This window comes from Pogona vitticeps, chromosome 5 (genome assembly GCF_051106095.1).
Source record: "Pogona vitticeps strain Pit_001003342236 chromosome 5, PviZW2.1, whole genome shotgun sequence".
Classification (NCBI taxonomy): Eukaryota; Metazoa; Chordata; class Lepidosauria; order Squamata; family Agamidae; genus Pogona; species Pogona vitticeps.
In genome coordinates, this window is record NC_135787.1 from 193797292 (window position 1) to 193817526 (window position 20235).

The 20235-nt window shown below is 46.3% G+C and overlaps 1 protein-coding gene across 1 annotated transcript; it reads left to right on the plus strand.

Moving 5' to 3' along the window:
• The first annotated feature begins 1054 nt into the window (after window positions 1-1054).
• LOC110089545 (tubulin alpha-1A chain) lies at window positions 1055-17914 on the plus strand. Its single transcript, XM_020812699.3, has 4 exons — window positions 1055-1203; window positions 11422-11665; window positions 13720-13868; window positions 16509-17914. The coding sequence occupies exons 1-4, from the start codon at window positions 1201-1203 to the stop codon at window positions 17487-17489; spliced, it is 1377 nt and encodes a 458-aa protein (XP_020668358.2). The 5' UTR covers window positions 1055-1200; the 3' UTR covers window positions 17490-17914.
• Window positions 17915-20235: the final 2321 nt, after the last annotated feature.

Consider the following 20235-nt stretch of genomic DNA (forward strand, 5'->3'; position numbering starts at 1 on the left):
CTGTCAAACTTTTAAGTATTTGAAAAGTGCTATCCTATCACCCCTTAGTCTTCTTTTCTCAAGGCTAAACGTTTCCAGTTCCTTCAGCCTTTCCTCCTAGGGCTTGGCTTCCAGCCCCTTGATCCTCCTTGTTGCCCTCCTCCGAACTTGCTTCAGTTGGCTAGCATCCTTTTTCAAATGCAGTATCCAGAACCTGGACCCAGGACTCTATATGAGGTCTAACCAGTGCTGAATAGAGGGGGAAATAGTACCTTGCGGGATTTGGAGAGTATGCTTCTGTTCATGCATCCTTAAATCGCATTGGCCTTTTTTTGCCGCAACATCACAGTGTTGGCTCGTGTTCAGCTTTTGATCTACAACAATTCTAAGATCCTTCTCACTCATAGTATTTCCCCCGCCCCAGGTGTCAAACGTTGTACTTTTCCCTGTTAAATTTCTTTCTGTTGTTTCCAGCCCAGCGCTCAAGCCTATCCAGATAATGCTGAGTGTTGTTTCTATCTTCCAGGGTATTAGCTATCCCACCCAGTGTTGGGTCATCTGCAAATTTGACAAGCATTCCGTGCACTCCTTCATCCAAGTCATTAATAAAGATATTGAAGAGCACCGGGCCCAGGGCTGAGTCTTGGGGATTCCCCCACTTGTTACCCCCTCCCAATTGGAGAAGGACCCATTTATCATCACCCTCTGAGTACGATTCTGTAACCCACGGTGCATCTACCTTGTGCTACCCAGCCCGGAGCTAGTCAGCCTGCAAATCAGAACAGCACTTTGTCAAAGGCTTTGCTGAAGTCCAGTGTTGGCACGCCTGTCCAGCCAGAAGGCCTTTGCCGTGAACTGTCTGACCCTCCGGGGCAGAGTTTGAAGCGGTTCGAAATTGGGCTTCTCCATTCAGTCCTAGAGATGCGCCAGTGTGACTTTTCCAGCCTTCCTTTCACGCCAAGTCCCAGCAACCGGTGGAGGTGGTGGTGGGGGGGAAGAGGGAGAGATGGAGGGAGGTTTTCCAGGCCCAGCACAGAGAAAGGACCCAACGAGGGTGGGATCCCATTCTTTGCAAACCAAGATTTCCGTCCATGCGCCTGTTGCTTTAAATGAGGAGCGGGGTTCCTTTTCAGGTGGAGTCAGCTCTGGCTGGGTTATAAATTTGGTGGGAGGAGGGAAAGCAGCTGTTTGGCTGGGATCTCTGGAGCGTAAAGAATCATTATGGTAAGGCCATACATTGTACTCTTCTTCCTCTGGTTCAGGATTTTAAATCCGACCCGTGAATGGATTATCCTGATTTTTTCTCTTGAACTGGGTGTTGATGGTGGTGGTGGGGAAATCTCTTGCTTGTAACTTTGTGTTCATCCCTTTTCCTGGAGAAGTTATCAATGAGTGTTCAGTCCCTCCGATGGGTGTTTTGCTCCTTATAAGGTAAAAGCTCAGCTCTTAGCCTGAAAAAGGGCATTTCAGAGTGGTCTTCTTCCCACCCACCCCCACCCTGCTTTCTCTCTTTCTGTCTCCGGGGGCTTAACCGATTTACTTGCAAAGTTCAGGATCTAAGTTCTGACAGCTGAAGTTTTTTTCCCTCCCCTCCCCGTCCGTTTCGGAGAGCCTGCAATACAAAAATTCGCTGCTTTTCTTCCCTTCGCCCCTGCCCTTTACCCTGTATGATTTCACACTCCAGTTATGAGCACGGTTAGCTATGAAACTGACTGAACTTTTGCTGATTTCCACCTCCTCCTTTTCCTCTGCACGAGAGGAACCTGCCATGTTGCCTTTGTCTCCTGGAATTTCCATGGGCTGAACTGCTAAAAGGAGATTCGTAGCATTCGTTTATTTTTTTTGAAAACCTTTTAAAATTTTTGTTCCCTGTTTTTTTTGGGGGGGTCGTCTTTGCCACACACTCAACCACAAAACTGCTTAACTGACACTTCTGACAAACACCCCTGTTTCTTATCCTAGTTGTTTATGTTAATAGGCTTCATGACACTAATTAATTAAGGGGAAGGGGAGTCTTCCCTGCCCCCTCCCCCATGCAGAGATCTGTCTTCTGCGATCCCAAGATCCGGTCTTGTTTTCCTTGTAAGCAGGCCAGGGAAAGTGAATAGGATTGTTCTGAAGTCAATGTGGCCTGAGCTGAATTTCTGGGACTTCCCATTGTCCCGTGCCAAAAGATTGGCGTATAAAAGACTATTGTTCTCCGTTATCATTTTGCCTCCTTGAATGTTTTGCATGGAAGTTTGAATAGGAAAAGCAGATTCTTTTGTCTCTGCTCTGGCAAAACTGGGAAGTGTTCGGCTCTCAGGCTCATGGAGCAGAAAGTTTTATTATGCATTTTTGGAGTGGTCGAGGATGATCTCTACAAGCCAGTCTGTCTGTCTTCAGCTGGCAATCTCTGGCTGTCTGGAGCTGGGCGCTCGGCATGCTGCGGTCACTGTCCCCAGCATACCAGGCACCGTTCTGGATGGAGCAGGTGGCATCACTTAAACCAAACTGTTGAACGAGCGAGACGCTGAACGCCCGGCTCCGTTCACCCCGAGGAATGTCCTCCAAGCTATGCTGGCAAATCCAGAAAGAAGATCGGCCTGTCGCCGAGGGATGCATGGAGTGGGAGAGCCAGCCGGTGAATGACAGTGGCATGCCACAGAGGGAGGCGTGGCACGGTCTCTCGGTCTGATCGGCACTCGAGACCAAGGAGCAGCAGAACAGTACCTCTCGGAGTGCCCCCTTGCGTCCCGAGTCATCCCAGCCAAGGAGAGTCAAAAAATCCGGGGCGCTGGGATGACAAACCTTTTCTAGCAGTTTTCACCTCCACCAGGAGCAGGTCTTTTGTAAATTTAACATCTCTTGGTGATCCATTCAAGCCCTCAACACCCCAGAATATTTTGCTACAGTTCCCAGCAATTCTGTTGTGGTGAGAAAATCCCTCCCTCCACCAGTTCTTTTGAGGCTTGCAGCCAAGCTTCGAGAGAACTAGGGTGAGGTAGTGGTTAGAGTAGGGATGTGGTGGCGCTGCGGGTTAAACCCCAGAAGCCTCTGGGCTGCAAGGTCAGAAGACCAGTAGTCGTAAGATCGAATCCACGTGATGGAGGGAGCTCCCATCGCTTGTCCCAGCTCCTGCCAACCTAGCAGTTTGAAAGCATGCAAATGTGAGTAGATAAAATAGGTACCACCTCGGTGGGAAGGTCATGGCGTTCCGTGTCCAGTCGTGCCGGCCACGTGACCACGGAAACTGTCTTCGGACAAACGCTGGCTCTACGGCTTGGAGACGGGGATGAGCAACGCCCCCTAGGGTCTGACACGACTGGACTAAATGTCATGGGGAACCTTGATGTTTACTAGTGGTTAGAGTGCTGGGTGAAGGCTCAGGAGCAGAGTTTGAATCCTGGTCTAGTGTCCGGTTCACTGACTCACCACGGGCTAGTTACACCCACTCAACTAACATGGTTCTTGTGAGGATCAAATGGAAAGGAGGGGAAACATGTATGCTGCTTGGAGTTTGTGGGAGCGAAAATGAGAGATAAATAACATCAATGGTGAAAAAATATCAATCGGAAGGTGTTAATGTTTTAACCCTGGCAGCAATGACACACGTAGAAAGAAGCAGGTGGAATGCAAAGTTACTTTTGTCACTTTGCAAAATGTGCACCCTTTTAAACCACAGTAGGGTTTCCTCTGTGGTCCGTGATGCCTGTCCAAGAGGTTGCCAAGGTGGCAGCAGCCAAGGGACCACGGCAGCCACTTTGACGGCCAGGGACGTCACCATTGCCACCACCTGGCTGCTTCAAACACACGTTGAAAGAGTTGTGTGTTTCAAGAGGTTTTGCTCTTACAGAAGAGTCGACATCTCCCTGTGTATGATCTGCTCACATGTGGTTCCTGCCCCTTTCCGTGCTGGCTTCGCGATACTCCTGATGCAATAGACTAGGGGCGCTTTCTATTGTGCTCTCCTGCTCCATTTTCTAGGCCGTGGGGCTGTCTGTGAATTGGGGTGGGGGGGGAGACAACTGGATGCCCTCCATCTTCCGACCCATGAGTCACGGTCTGTGCCAAAACTCCTTCTGGCTGTAAGAGAGTGGAAAGGAAGTCGGTGGCCTGCTGCAGCCATCTCACTCGGCTGAAATGTCTTTTCCACACACTCGGTGTCACGGTTGTGGTATCTCAAATATGTCAGGCCATTGAATGGGGTTTCCACCTGTTACGGACGGGAGCTGCGTCTCTCTCGAGCTCGCTCTGGGCTCCGGACCAAGATCTGGAGGCCCACACGCTCTGAAATGGAAGACTGTGTCAACAAAGACAGCGCTATCGGCAGCAAAAGTAGAGCCAGGTGGGCGCAAGTGTGACGGAAATGCTGGTTCGCTCGCACCTCTGGCCCCCGCCATCATTGGCTTCGGGACTGGCTGGGCAGCAAAATAGGAACGCTAGCCTTTAAAATCAAGCAGGCAGCAAAGCAAAGCAGGAGAGAAACCTGTTGGGGCACCTTAACGATTAACTGCTTTATTTTAATATATTGATTGATTTAAACTATTTCTAACCTACCTTTCTCCATTAAAAGGCCCCCAAGGCTTCTTACAAGAATTAAAAGACAGTCTATAATCTAATTACAATTATACAATACTAAAAGGATCAATGAATTAAGTGACAAAAAGAAACACAAGCCATGCCAAACACTTTTAGTGTTTGGCAGTGGGCACGAACTGCTGCTTTTGTGATTCGGCCCGGTTCGCTTACTTCTGCAACAGATGTTCCATGGTTCCGAACCTCGCCTCCTCTAGCAGCCACCCACTCCGAGGCAGTGCCCGGAGGAGGCGGGGCAGGGAAGCTGGGACGCCGCCTCTGAGTGGGCGCCCGCCAGAGGGGGCGGGGTGGCAAATCCCCGAGCACATGTTTTGCAGCGAACTGGGATGAGTTGGCAATTGGTGCCCCATTTCTAATTCAGTGCAGCCGGGCGCAACTGTTCATTCTAAAAACGCCAATTGGCAGCCGTTCACTCAGAGAAAGCTTGCCCGAAGAGAAAGGTCTTCGCCTGCTTGCGGAGGGACAATCAGAGGCGACCTTTTCCTCCAGGATTTTGCTTATATTTGAATGGTGTCCATGATTTTTAAATTTGTGCAACCATCTCTTATGAAGAATTTATGTATGTATGTATGTATGTATGTATGTATGTATGTATGTATGTATGTATGTATGTATGTATGTATGTATGTATGTATGTATGTATGTATGTATGTATGTATGTATTTATTTATTTATTTATTTATTTATTTATTTATTTATTTATTTATTTATTGGACTTATATACCGCCCCACAGTGCTACAAGCACTCTCCAGGCAGTTTACAATTTTAATTATACAGGCTACACATTGCCCCCCCAGCAAGCTGGGTACTCTTTTTACCGACCTCAGAAGGATGGAAGGCTGAGTCAACCTTGAGCCGGCTACCTGGGATTTGAACCCCAGGTCGTGAGCACAGTTTTAGCTGCAGTACAGCGTTTTAACCACTGCGCCACGAGGCTCAGAAAGAAAGAAATGGCTCAGGGACTAGGTGAGGATACAGATGATGGCAACGGTTTGTTAGTATAGTAGATGAAGTTGCAAATTGTCTTAAGTCAACCTGGCATTTCAGCCTTGGTCATGACTTAAAACCCCAGACAGATGTTCAGTCCTTTCAAATGGGTTTTAGTTGGCTGGATAGCTCAGTGATTTAGGCGAAGGTTGGGAGTCAGATTCCCCATGGTGGCTCTCCATGAGCAGAGCCAGCCCGTATAGCCTTGGGCAAGCCGCATGCTTCCAGGGCGACCCCAGAAGAAGGGACTGGTCAACCCCTTTCCGAGTACTCTCTACCTGGAAAACCCTGGAAAGGGTTGCCATAAGTTGGAATTTGACTTGATGACACACAATTATCATATATTAAGTGGGTTTATTTCCTTTTGAAGCCGTTGTCAAAGTGACCATGGTTTGTGGCTAAAGAACAATTGTTCTGAATATGTAAACGCAACTGCTGTTGTGTTGTGGATAGAGATGGGGATATTTGTATAGGAATACAATTTTTTTTTTATTTACTTCATTTCTATCCCACCTATCTGGTCAGATTCGACCACTCTAGGTGGCTTACAATCAGCAACACTAAAAATTAAAAAATTACAAATAAACAAAGATAAAAATCATAAGAGTATAGAAGGAAAGAGTCATCAGGAATTAACTGTTGGGATTAACTGTTGGGAAGGCCTGCTTATACATGAGTGTTTTTAGTTGTTTCTTAAAAGTGCCCAGCGAGGGGGCCGCACGAATCTCAGGAGGTTCCCAAGGAACGTGGTGGAGCTGCAGGTTAAACTTCAGAAGCCTCTGGGCTGCAAGGTCGGAAGACCAGCCATCGTAAGATCGAATCCGCGTGACGGAGGGAGCTCCCGTCACTCGTCCCAGCTCCTACCAACCTAGCCATTCGAAAGCATGTAAAAAATGTGAGTCGATAAATAGGGACCACCATAGTGGGAAGGTCATGGTGTTCCATGTCTAGTTTGCACTGGCCACGGGACCATGGAAACTGTCTTCGGACAAAACACTGGCTCCTACGGCTTGGAAATGGGGATGAGCGCTGCGCCCTAGAGTCGGACACAACTGGACTAAATGTCAAGGGGAACCTTTACCTTAATCTTTACAAATATCCCCAATTGGACCTAATGAGGGTCTGGCCCCCGGGACTGGACCGTCACTCACGTGTCTTTGCCATGGCGCCGGTCCTGTTCATGCTCCCAATGGCCCCTTTCCCATTCGGCTTGTCCTCCCACCCCTTCATGGAGTGGCCAGCCGAGCAGGAAGAGAGCGGAGCTCTGGACATCATGGGCAGGACATGTGAGTGGACGGTCCAGTCCTGGGAGCTGGTCCTTTGTTAGGCTCAGCTGCGGTTCCCCATCTGTAGTTGTGGGATAGGAAGAGTCATTCAAGGTTGACAGATGAGGGGCTGACATGTCAGTGTCGACACCAAAATAAAGCTCAGATATAGGTTACTGATACTGTTTGAAAGACGTTAAAAGTTCTGGGTGAAGGACAAGAGTATTTGCCTAGCACTCATCAATAAGTCACTATGAACGAAACAATCAGTCACTATGAATGAAACTCTTTCTCTCTTGGTGCTGCTTAAATGCAGGTGGGATCACCAACAAGAGATGCTTCGTGGCGTACGGTGATGGTTGGCCTTCTGGGCAACGAGAGTTCGTCATTCCATTGCGTTTTATGCAAAATTGACTTGTTCAGCTTTCGGTTTTCTGGGGGATGTGTACAGGCTGACTGCCTTAGCTAGCGAAGAGTAGATAAGAATTTTTTTTTCACACGGAAAATCTACCCTGAAAATGATTTGTTTTGTTTTGGACCATTTATAAAAGCCCAGCTAACTTGAACACCGTGTGAAACACATAATGGCTTTTGAAACTGGTTCAGATGTGGATTCTTGAAAATGAACATCGGGTGTTCTAAAGATGATAATGATCATCACCACCATGCGCTGTCAAGTCAATTCTGACTCATAGAGACCCTTTTCAGGTTTTTTCCAGTTAGATATTCAGAAGTGCAGTACCCTTTCCTTCCTCTAGGGGCACTCTGGGACTGTGTGCAGCTGGCCCAAGGCCACCCAGGCTGGCTCTTCTCCCAGGAGGCTCCATGGGGGAATCGAACTCCCAACCTCTGGCTCCACAGCCGGATACCTAACTCAGTGAATTAGCCAGCCAGCAAAGATTATAAAGGGAGGTTGAAATAAAGCTTCCCCGACCCTTGATTGATTGATTGATTGATTGATTGATTGATTGATTGATTGATTGATTGATTGATTGATTGATTGATTGATTGATTGATTGAGCAGGTAAATATCATGTGCCTCACCTGGTACTTTCCAGAGAACAATTTTTCCATTCAGAAAAGACCTTTGACAAATTACAAGAATGCCACCTTCATTATATTTTCCTTTGTTATGTTCCAGGAAATTACACTTCTGAATATAGATATTCAGAGATAAGACACCTTTAGGGGGCATTATCCAGTATTATTGTACTCACTAATTAATTTCCTTTTGTCAAATCCGTGGCTCTTCTCGTTACCATTTTATCTGCCCCTAATGAGTTTCGCAGCTTGGTGAGAACTAGAGACCAGGTCACCCAAGTTAAAGAACAATATTAAACCAGAGCACAGACAAGAGTTCTGACTCCTGTCCTCGGAAGATGCTGGCCACAGAGACGGTCGAAACGTTAGGAAGAAAAACCTTCAGAACACGGCCAAACAGCCCGGAAAACCCACAACCATCGGATCCTGGCCGTGAAAGCCTCCGAGAATACAATATTAAATTAAATTTGATTGGTTATTTAAATATCATTGTAGATTATATTTCACCGGTCATGGGTTTCCTCGATAAAACAGAGACCATCCACTTTGATATAAGACATGTAATATATCTGGTAGGCTGTGGTATAGATCCATTATCTACCATTAAGTTGCTGCTAATTGATGGCAACCCTATGGATTAATCCCCCGCACAAGGGCCCCATCATTAACAACCCTGCTCAGGGTTCTGTAAACGGAAGCCATGGCATCCTTTATAAAGTCAACCCACCCCACATCTTCCTCTTTTCCTACTGCCTTTCGATTTTCCAAACATGATTGCTTTCTCCAGTCCATCTGGGTCTTCTCATAATATCTCCAAAATATGAATGCTTCAGGACTTGATTTGCTCTGGCACCCCCTTATTGGGAAGTCTGTTTTATCTTTACGTCTCTCCTCCAACACTTCAGCATTTCAGCAGAGTTGACCTTTTTCTCCGCCCTTGCTTGCTCTACTGACCAGCCCTGAAACTGGGGAGGGCAGAAGGTCCACATTTCCCCTCCTGTTGGCATATCTGGTGCCCCTTTCCCTTTGGGACCCCAAATCTAGGGAGAATAAATCGATGAGGAAGAGAGGAACCCAGCAGAACGTGTTCTTCACCTTCAGGGGAAGAGATCTTTAGAACTGGGGGTTCCTCTTTTTTGGCTTCTCTCCCTCCCTCCATCACAGGATGGTCTTGTATACAACATAAGATGAAAGGTGAGTCATGTGTTTTGAGGTTAGTGAGGTGTAGTGGTTAGAGCTGGGATTATCGGCTGTTATCCAGGACTAACGGCGCTTCCTAGGGTTCTTCAAGAATTTATAGGCTGCGACTGCATCTCTTATCCCGCAAAAGGAAGCTGTTTTAAGCCATGGTGCCCTTGCATGACACCAGATTCTGCTTTGCCATCCAGAAAGCCGTTGCCAAGAGCTTCGCCTTGAGTACTGAACAGAATTGAGCTCTGCTGATTTGAAAGTTGCTGCATTGGGCTTTGGCCCTGACCCATTTATTTATTTATTTATCTATTTATCTATTTATCTATTTATCTATTTATTTATTTATTTATTTATTTATTTATTCATTCATTCATTCATTTTATTCATAGTCCACCTTTCTCTCAATAATGGGACCCAAGGCAGCTGACAATATTAAAGAGAAGAGGGTTTTAAAAATGCAGTGGTGTCTCGGTTTATGAATGCCTCGGTTAACATAATTTTCAGTTTCCATTGAAAATAATGCCTCGGTTTACTTTTTTTTTTTTTTGCAATACAAAGCAAGTTTCCTCCAGGATGCATTGCACCTGGGAAGTTTATAGCGCCACCTCCGTGCATGCGTTCCTATGGGAAACTGTGTTTCGGTCTGCAAATTTTTCGCACAACAAACCATTCCGGAGAACGCATTAAATTAGTAAACCGAGGTACCACTGTAATAAATAGAATAGAATTAAAAATATATAATAAACGTTTTAAAAAGTAATTGAATCCTACGCTAATTTTAAATGCAATTAAATAATTAAAAGCAAGCAAATATTAAAAACGATCTTAAGTTTAAAAAGCATTCAGAGACTCCATCCTGATTGCACTAAGCAGGCTTGCAAAGATGTCGGCAGAAGGAGAGAAGTGGAACCCTGCTTTTCAGACCCTTCTCAAATTGTCCTTTGGCCATAGGATGAAAAAGCCTGGGTTACTATATTAGACCAATAAAGAGACGCGGGTTCAAATGTGTATTCATCTGTGACGCTCACAAGTTATCTTGCCCTAAACTCACGAGTCCCGATTCCGTTCTTCTGCATCGTTGATTTTCCCAGGTAACAATCACCCTGTTTCCGGAACAGCGGTTTTCATTTCTGTTTTGACTCTCCATGCAGAAATGAAAGTTCTGACTTAGGTGGAGAATCTCCTTGCACATGCACGGTGTTCCATAGAAAGAAAAAAGAAAAGAGAAAAAAGCATGTGATACATAGTGTTAGGTGTTTCCCTGCTTCACTGTTGGATAAAGTAAAACGAATCGTGCCTGGGTATGGAAAACTCTATGATAATAAAGAATAAGAAAGATAATAAAGACTGGATGCTGATTGTGAAGCCTTGGAAGGTATTTATGCTGTACCGTCATAGCTGTTTGGTACCACTGTAACAGTCATAGCTCTATCCTGTCAAGAGGATGACCGTGGAGCAGAACGACAAGAGAACCCATGACCTTGGGAGGTGGGGAGCGCTCCAACGCTGGAGGCCCTCAAGGGAAAATGGGTGGGCCCTCGGTCATATCTATGTTGACTTGGACTTCTGCGTTGAGCGGGGGGTTGGACTTGATGGCCTTAGAGGCCCCTTCTGACTCCATCATTATATGATTCTGCGGAGTCCTGGGCTTCGGCTGAACATTTTCCCTTCCGAGATGCTTAAAGGACGATATGCCCGGGTACCTTTTGAACAATGAATCTGCAATTTCTGTGGTTTAGAACCAGACTCAGTCACACACATTCTCTGTTACTGCCCTGAGTTTAAAGATATGCGTGCTTATCTCTTAGGTTCAATTATTTCAAATTTTTCTGGCCCTCCTCAGTTTCTCACAGGTTTCCTCCTTTATGACTATTCCCAAAAAAAATAACGGCCTTAGTAGCTGAGTTTCTTGCAAAAGTTCTCTCCTCCCAGGTCTCTAAAAATTAACCAGACTACCCCAAAGTATCCCCTATTGTGTTTCTTGCTGTATTTTTTAGCCGTGTAACTATTATGTGTACTGTATCTCTATTTACTATTAATTTCCCAAGTGTATGTTTTTAATTTTCCTATGCCAATAAAGATTACTGAATTAAGTCCTGGGCTGTGTCGGGGGTCAGAATTCTCTCTCAGAAAGTTCCATTGCTTTCCCTGAACTTCGAATCCCAAGATTCCAGAGGATGAACCCAAGGGATCAAATGGGTACCTTGAGATCCCAGTGGAATCCCTGTGTAGCGTGGACATGCTCTGACTTGGGAGATGAAACAGAATAATGGCATGGCCGTGCCTTGCTGTTGGGGCGAGGAGAGTTTGAGACCACACTGCCCATCATCCCCTAGCCAACATATGCTAAAACATTGCACTCTGTCCCTTCTTTTCCAGAGGGAGTGCTTGTCGATCCACATTGGCCAGGCTGGCGTTCAGATGGGCAATGCCTGCTGGGAGCTCTATTGCCTGGAACACGGGATCCAGGTGGACGGAACCATCCCTGGGAACCAGGCAGCTCAGAAGATCCTGCCCGAGGCTGAGCAAGTGGATTCCTCTTTTGAGACGTTTTTCTGTGAAACGGCATCCGGGAAGCACGTCCCCAGAGCTGTGTTCATTGACCTGGAGCCAACGGTGATCGGTAACGTCCCCACCCGCCAGGAGCACATGGATCTTCCAGAACATCATTTTGCCATTTTTTTTTCAGATGGGGTGGTGGTGGTTTCTGGAGAGTCTTTAAGAAGAATGGGATTTTGGACGATATCTCCCAGAAGTCGGCTGGAATTTCCCCAGCAGAACTTCTGGGGGCTTTAATCAAGCAATCAAAGTCCTGTCAGGTGATTTTGCAAGTTCTTTAGCTCAGTGGTTCCCAATCTTGGAGGTTTGACCTCTAAGCAAGGATTACTGGGAGTTGTAGTCCAAGAACATTTGGGGTCCCAAAGTTGGGAACCACTGAGCTAAAGAACTTGCTAATGAGCTTAGCCCCAGCAGCCATCTTTGTTCAAAGGAGAGGACCAGGGGAGTAAGCTGAACTCCACGGGAATGGCAAGGGGTTGTGAGTCTGTTAGGTTTTTTTCCAGAGGCACCCTGCGTAGAGACCATCCGGCCCGTAAGCCCTTGCAGTTTCTATGGAGTTTAGCCTCAGCTACCTACACTGACCAGCCACAACAGTAAAACCACCCGCCTCATATTGTGTAGGTTCCCCTTGTGCTGCTCAAACGGTTCTGAGGCATCAAGGCATGGACTCCACAAGACTTCTGCACCTATCCTGTGGTATCTGGCACCGAGACATGAGCAGCAGATCCTTTTAAGTCCTGCAAGCTGCAGGATCTCCATGGATCAGATGTGGTTTCTCGGCATATCCCACAGATGCTCCATCGGATTGAGGTCTGGGGAATTTAGAGGCCAAGGCAACCCACTCCTCAAACCACTCCTGGACAATTTTTTTGCAGTGTGGCAGAGTGCATTATCCTGAGGAAAGAGGCCACTGCCATTAAGGTACACCAGTGCCACCTAGTCATTAAGACACTAAAAAAGTGTTAAATGGCAAGGCTGGGAAAGCTATAATGCTAGATGGTGCTCTCCAGGCATCCAACCATTTCCCCTTCCAGCCACCCATCCCTTGTGTCTATAAAGCAGGTGCTCACTATCACTTCACCGCCTTGTTTGCCACATATCCTGCTGCTGGGTTTTTGCTTGATAAGGTCCAAAGAGGATCAGCATCTGGCCTGTTAAACCTCTCAAATCACCCTGTAAGTAAATCAGGAATGCAGGAGACGACGTGCTGCCATTCTCTCTGTCTCGGGCTCATGACTCCACCATTCTCCTGCTTGTAGTTCAGCTTCACTATCGGGAGGAGGAGCAGCCCGGTGTAAGCTGGCATTTGCAGGTGAATCCTGAACTCGGGACTCTCCAGGGGCTGCGTGTGCTGACAGAGAGACCTTCGCTTCTCCTCTGTTGTAGGGAAGCCGGTGGAAGGGGTGCCTCCCTGGCAATTTTCTGTGTGGGGAACAGATCGGGCTGCCTCCGTGACCACTGTTCTACCCTTTCCTCATCTTAAGGGATAAAATGAGTGGAACCAGAAAAAAAATTAGTTATTCTGAGTGACAGCTCCCGGAAATTCCCAAGCTTGCGGGAATTCCGAGAGTCGTAGTCCAAAAACTTGAACTTTTTTTCAAGTATGCACATACATTCTGCTACAATCACAATTTGTGGCAACAGTAGGACATTCCAGATCCTGGAAATGTGAGTCCTATTTTTGGACTGCAGCTCCCAGAATCCCCCCCAACCCGGTCAGCTCCCAGAACCCTTGGCGTTACCGTCCCAAAAGGCATGTTTCCAAACCCTTAAAATGCAGGCACAGATTAGGTCTGGAAATACAAAGGAAGAAGGCTAGCCGTGGTCTGAACGGAAAATCAAGGGGAGGAAGCAGGGCTGGGAGAATATGTGGACATCCAGAGGTAGCTGGACTGCAGCTCCCATCAGCCACAGTAAAAAAAAAACATGCTAAGGAGTCCTGCAAATTCAATTCCAGAACATCTGGAAAGGCCCCTGTTTCTATTGTAAAACCTGACACTTATCGAGAAATGGTTTCGGCTCAAAGCCGTGGACTTGTGTGAAGATACATGGTAGAAGTGGATAAGAGGGGAGATGTTCTGTTGGTCCTGCTTTTCAGCTGCTTCTCTTTCCCTGCAGATGAAATCCGCACAGGGCCGTACCATTCCCTCTTCCACCCCGAGCAGTTGATCAGCGGCAAAGAAGACGCGGCCAACAATTATGCCCGGGGCCACTACACCATCGGGAAGGAAATCATCGACACGGTGCTGGGCCGGATCCGCAAAATGGCAAGTGGCTGGGCTCACCTGTTTCCTTTCCTCTCCACGTACAAGGAGCCCCACTCTTGTAGGATCACACTCTACTAGGGGGTTTGAGATTCATTCTCTGGGGTTTTGAACCCAAACCTCAAAATGCTCCCAAAAATTCCCCAGGCAAAATTTGGGGGGGGGGAGTTTCAGCCCACAAACCTGTGCCTGCAAATGCCTTCCTTTTACTCACCTGGACAAGGCCTAGGCCTTATTCGACACCTTCATTTCCTGCTGCCGTGCTTCCTGGAAGGAAGCTGCCCCAGTGCTTTCTGGAGCTGGGGGCAGCTTCCTGGGGGGGTGGGGGTTAGAGCATTAATTGGAACAAGACTGCTGCCTCCAGGAAGCATCATGGCAGGAAATTAAGGCCTAGCAGGAGGCCTCAGGCTTGTCCAGGTGAGCAAAATGCCCATACGTGTTTGTGGGTTCTTCCTGGGAAAATCTTGGAGAATTCTGGGAATTGAAGTTGGGGGGGGAGAAGAATGCTATGCCCCCATAAAGTAGATGAATAGGGATGAGACGGTGGCCTCAGGCCTGTGAAATTCATACATCTGAGCAAACTGACCGAGTACAGTAGTGCGTTTTACAAAGGCCTCGATTTATGTAATTTTTTGGTTTACAAACAGAAATCCGTTGAAAAGAATGCCTCGGTTTATGTTTCTCTCCCCCCCAGTTCTTTTTGGTTTATGAAGAAGGTTTCCCCAGGATGCATTGTGCCTGGTGGTTTGTAGCGCCATCCCTGTTCCTATGGCAATCCGCGTTTCGGTTTACGAATTTTTTGCATTATGTAATGTTCCGGAGAACGTATTAATTTCGTAAACCGAGATACTACTGTATATTTAAAGGAAAATGTGAGTGGATAAGGAAGCCAGGGACAGCCTAAGTTCGTGATTTCTCATGCCCTCCTGACATTTTGGACTTCAGGTGCCAGGAGCAGCAGACAGTGTAGCCAGTAGTTAGGAATTCTGGGAATTGAAGTCCAAACTCTCTGGCAGACCAAAGCCGGAGACCCAAAGTTCGAGCCCGTTGATGCCTCCACGGTTCCTGCAGGGCCTGATTCCCCGGCAGAAAGGCCAACATAGATGCGTTGGGTGTGAATTTTGGAATTTTGCAATATGTGGCAAAATCATTAATGATGCAGAGATACCCTTCCAAGAAACGATAGTGAGGAAATGAATACCGTACTTCACCCACAGTGCTTTGTTTTGATCTGGGGCAATAGCGGGTGAGTGTGATTGTGCCCATTAAATCAACGGTTTCTCTGAGCTCCAAAAGCTGAAGAGCCCAGGATCCTACCTGTTGTTAGTCTGCACAAGTTACTGTCCTGAGCTTGCTTCTACCTCGTCGGGAGACATGCCCAGGTGGTCATTCCCACAAAGAGTCTCCATGGATAGTAGCTTGTGAGAGTAACTTCCTTTTCAATTAAAAATATTTGGTGGCAAATTGGCTAGTTGTAAAGGAGCTCTGAAAAGTTCTTCTTCTGGACCTTGAGCGTCCATGCTGGCAGCTATAGTCCCAAAAAATAACTTTTCTAACTGAACTCTTGTTTCCAGAAAAGAGTTGTTCTTCCTATCAAATGGTTGGGGAAAAATTGCTCCAGATTCCCATTCTCCATTTTTCTGTAAGCTCAAGACCCTTGTAGGGCAAGGTCAGCTCGGATGTTATAAACCTAATCTTCCAACTTAGTCTGAGAATATACTACATATTCTTCCACCTCTACTTCCTAGTGTTTTATTATCGTAGTTTGCTGTGACCAATGGGGCCAATCATGGCTAGTGCTTTACTGCTAAACCATGGTTTAATATGGGTTTGCAAAATGTAGGTTTCCCCAGGTTAGTTCCTATGGTAGTAGAGAGAGAGAGAAATAAGGAAAAATAATTGGCAGAGAGAAAGAGAGAAGTATGCAAGACAATAGCAATTTTTTCATATTTTGAGGATCTGGGGTTGTGACTTATAGACTGAAGCAAGGACAGAGTGAAGGTGCCTTGGCTAACAAAAATGGCCCCCACAATTTCTTCCAGCAACAGGCAGAACTTTTGCGCATGCATAATATGATTGCTGTTGATACATAAACTGTTGCAGAGTTTCGAATTTTGGTGAAATTCTTCTAGTTGCACAACAGAAATCCAGGGATCAACAAAGCCAAATAGCGTTGAGTTCCCCAGTTTAGTCCACCGGTTTTTCCCCATCTACTGGCACTCACAGTCTCAATAACTCCCTCTGAGACCTAAGTAGAAGGAAAGAATAAGAGGTTTAATTTACTTACAGTTGGGAACAGAGCTACAGCAAACTCAACAAAACACGACTGCTTCAAGGAACAGGCCTCAACAGACTCACTTAACTTCCAACAGGCTACTGAAAGCGGGAAAAGGCAGAGCAGAAAGGCAGGGAAGGAACTATTGATTTTTACGGTTAGTGATTGACAGTCACGCCAGCCTAGAAAGGTTCTTCCCAGCCACACCTGCTAGAGGCAGCATGCAAGTTTGCAAAAACTCCAACATAAACAGACTCAAGGACAGCTTCAGAAACAGGCCATCCTTCAGAACTAGCCAATATTCACTAGTCCAGCTCTTGAAATGCCAGCAATCCATGCAAATAACCCCACATGTCTTCTTCACACAGGCTGACCAGTGCAGTGGCCTCCAGGGCTTCTTGGTCTTCCATAGCTTCGGTGGAGGTACTGGGTCAGGCTTCACGTCTCTTCTGATGGAACGGCTCTCGGTAGAATATAGCAAGAAGTCAAAACTCGAGTTCTCGGTGTACCCTGCCCCACAGGTCTCCACGGCGGTGGTGGAGCCCTACAACTCCATCCTGACCACCCACACCACCTTGGAGCACTCCGACTGCTCCTTCATGGTGGACAACGAAGCCATCTACGACATCTGTAACCGGAACCTCGACATCGAACGCCCCACGTACACCAACCTCAACCGGCTGATCGGGCAAATTGTCTCGTCTGTCACGGCTTCCTTGAGGTTTAACGGAGCCTTGAATGTCGACCTCATAGAATTCCAGACCAACCTGGTGCCTTACCCGCGTATCCACTTCCCTCTGACCACGTACGCCCCCATCATCTCGGCCGAAAAGGCTTACCACGAGCAGCTCTCTGTGCCGGAGATCACCAATGCCTGCTTTGAGTTCTCCAACCAGATGGTGAAATGCGACCCCCGCCGGGGCAAATACATGGCTTGCTGCCTCCTCTACCGGGGTGACGTGGTGCCCAAAGATGTCAACGCGGCCATTGCCGCCATTAAAACCCGGAGGTCCATCCAGTTTGTAGACTGGTGCCCGACAGGCTTCAAGGTGGGCATCAACTACCAGCCGCCCACGGTGGTGCCCGGAGGGGACCTGGCCAAGGTGCAACGGGCCGTCTGCATGCTGAGCAACACCACGGCCATCGCGGAGGCCTGGGCCCGGCTGGACCACAAGTTTGACCTCATGTACGCCAAGCGGGCCTTTGTCCACTGGTACGTGGGGGAAGGCATGGAGGAAGGCGAGTTCTCCGAAGCCCGGGAGGACCTGGCCGCCCTGGAGAAGGATTACGAGGAAGTAGGGAGAGATTCGGCGGATGGGGAGGAAGACGATGTGGATGAGGAATATTAGAACGTGTGTGTGTGTATGTGTGTTTGTGTGTGTGTGGATCTGCATGTAACCTGGCGCAAAAGGTAAACCATACAGTTTGATGGGTGGCTTAACGTCAGGATTCAGTGTTTTTTTTAAATCTTTTATCCAACTCTTTGTAGTGTAAGGTCTTTAACACACTGTACTTTGGATGCACTTCTGTAGCCTTTTCCTCTTCTTATCTTAAGAGTGGCGTAAAGTTACTCCAGCATATGGGTCGTGGGGTGGGGGAGAGAAGGGGGAGAAAAAAGGGGGCCTTGAGCTTGATTCGTCTGCAACAGGAGACTTCTCCGCGCAGCTTGACAATGTGGGTGAAGGAAAGGATAGTACCCTGTATTATAAAGGGATGCATTAATCTACTTCTTTGTACATGAATAATAATAATAATAAAAAAGCCATTTGACATATCTAGTATTGATTTCTTTCAAAGGTGACTAATGCAGGTTGTTGTTATGGGCTGTCATGCTGCCTCCGACTCAGTGGTCCTCCTCTTTTCCTGAAGTTTTCGACTTTTCCCAGCATGATTGTCTTCCAGAGCATCGTGCCTTCTCGTGGTGTGCCCAAAGTAGGACAGACTCACTTTCAACATTTTTGCTTCCCCCCATCCCCGAGACAGTTCAAGCTGGATTTGATCCAGGACTCACTAATTCGTCTTTCTGGCTGTCATATCTGCAAAGCTCCAAACACTAGAGTATTCCACATTCGAATGCACAATGATCGGTCGGACTCTGTTTGCAATTATGCAAGAATCTTGATTTTGTGATGCAAGGGATCGGAAAATATGCATATAGGCTACCGGAGACCTCCTACAGCTCATTGAATGTTATGTTTCAGTCTACTGACATTTCTCCAGACATTACCCGCACATCTCAGCATTTCTATGTAATTATAAGAGCTCGGGATTAGCCTAATTTAAAAAGAAGACAAACAAAAAAACAAAGCAAAGTGAAAGGTAGATTCTGCATTCTCGTGAGCTGAATGCCCCTTTTGTGTGTGTCCATGCAAATGCAGGATAGACATTTCCACAGGTACTGGTTGCAAATTTCAGCTATCAGATGTATTTACCAACATCTTCCATCCCCTAAGGGCATAGTTCCCTAACCTTGGGCCTCCAGATGTTCTTGGACTTCAACTCCCAGAAATCCTGCCCAGCCGAGGTGGTGGTGGAGGCTTCTGGGAGTTGAAGTCCAAGAACATCTGGAGGCCCAAGGTTGGGGAACCACTGCCTTAAGGGAGGTGGGCCTGAGAGAAAACAGTTTATTTTCAACACTGGACCTGGCATTCTAAGGATTTGCATCTAGAGGCTATGGCTTCATCTACCAAGTCAGAATCCTATAATTTCCAAGGGGAGGAACTGTGTTAACCTGCTGCAGGAAAAAAAAATAGAGTTTTCTGGCAACCTTAAAGAGGGGACAGGTTTTATCTGGCAGAAGGTCTTCCTGGATACTAGCTTCTTAACTCTAATGTCTCTGGGGTCTCTGGCACGAATGAGGGTCTTAAAATAAACTAAGTTATAAATTAAGCACACAGCGGCGATTCAACTGAATTTATTTTTAAACCAAAGCGATTGACATTATTAAATTAACATTTCTACCAAATTAATTTAGCCTATTCATGTTACAGTGAGGCTGCAGGGTGTAAAATCAGGGAAGGATTCTCCGCTGTCCATAAGCAAGCAGAGCTTACAGTGAGATAGATCAATGGGGGAATTGTAAAGTATAAATATAACTAATAAGTAAATATGAAATGCAATGCAATCTCCAACTTAGTCACAAAAGCATGGATGCACTTTTAAAACCCTGGGTTGAATTCAGAGGCTAGTTTGTGAAGACTAAAAGGGGTTAAATGGTGGATGGCTTTAAAAAAGAACACCACTTTTCTTCAGGCGAGCCTTGTAATGTAGTAGTCTAATGTAAAATTGAAAACTAATTCAAAATTAAATCAGTGGTTTATATTTATTGTCCCTCTTTCAAAGTCAATGGAATCAAACTAGATGTTGTCGCTTATTAGTTATTTAGTTAACGTGTTAACCCCTTCCCAAATATATACTGTATAATTTACAACCTGCTTTCTTCCTTTGCAGGCATCTTGCAACATAAATTTTAAAAACCATCTCAAAACTACAGCAAACCAACCAAATTTGAACAGTGTGTCATATTAAAGATAAAACTAAGTTAATACAAATTGAAGCTGCCTTTAAAAAGGACAACCACAGAAAGAAAATGCTGACTGAAATCTTGTTGCTTAGTGTAATAAGTCACCCTAGAGTAGATCTATTGAATCCTTAGGGATTTGGTGAATCAACTCCTCTGTAAGTTTAATAGATACAATGGGCCTACTCTAGATGAGACTTACTACAGGTTGTAAGTAGAGTAGAGCCGTTTAACTCTGGAACTTCTGGAGGAGTTGACTCACCCGTTTCCTACTCATTCAATGGGCCTACTCTAACATTACTCAAGGAGAAGGATTTCAACCATTATGTTGTACAGTGGGTTCATACATTATTTTGCACCCATGCCTCTGGGTCTGGCCACAAGGGAGACAGAGAACATCTGCAGCCATTTAATCATATTAAAATTGTGGCTGAAACAAAAGGAGTTTGGTTATTCTGCTTCCGGGTCAAAATGTCATTTGTCTTAGGATGACTGAATCATAACATGCCACAGCAAAAAGTAAATTTGATTTTCTGATTTTATGGTCAGCATGGAGCTTGTCTTTATTTTTTTAA

Excerpts from the sequence above, each read along its gene's own strand:
- LOC110089545 (XM_020812699.3), top strand. Across the intron at positions 11,666-13,719 it reads CCTGGAGCCAACGGTGATCG|ATGAAATCCGCACAGGGCCG; the intron begins GTAACGTCCCCA and ends CTTTCCCTGCAG. Across the intron at positions 13,869-16,508 it reads TGGGCCGGATCCGCAAAATG|GCTGACCAGTGCAGTGGCCT; the intron begins GCAAGTGGCTGG and ends TTCTTCACACAG.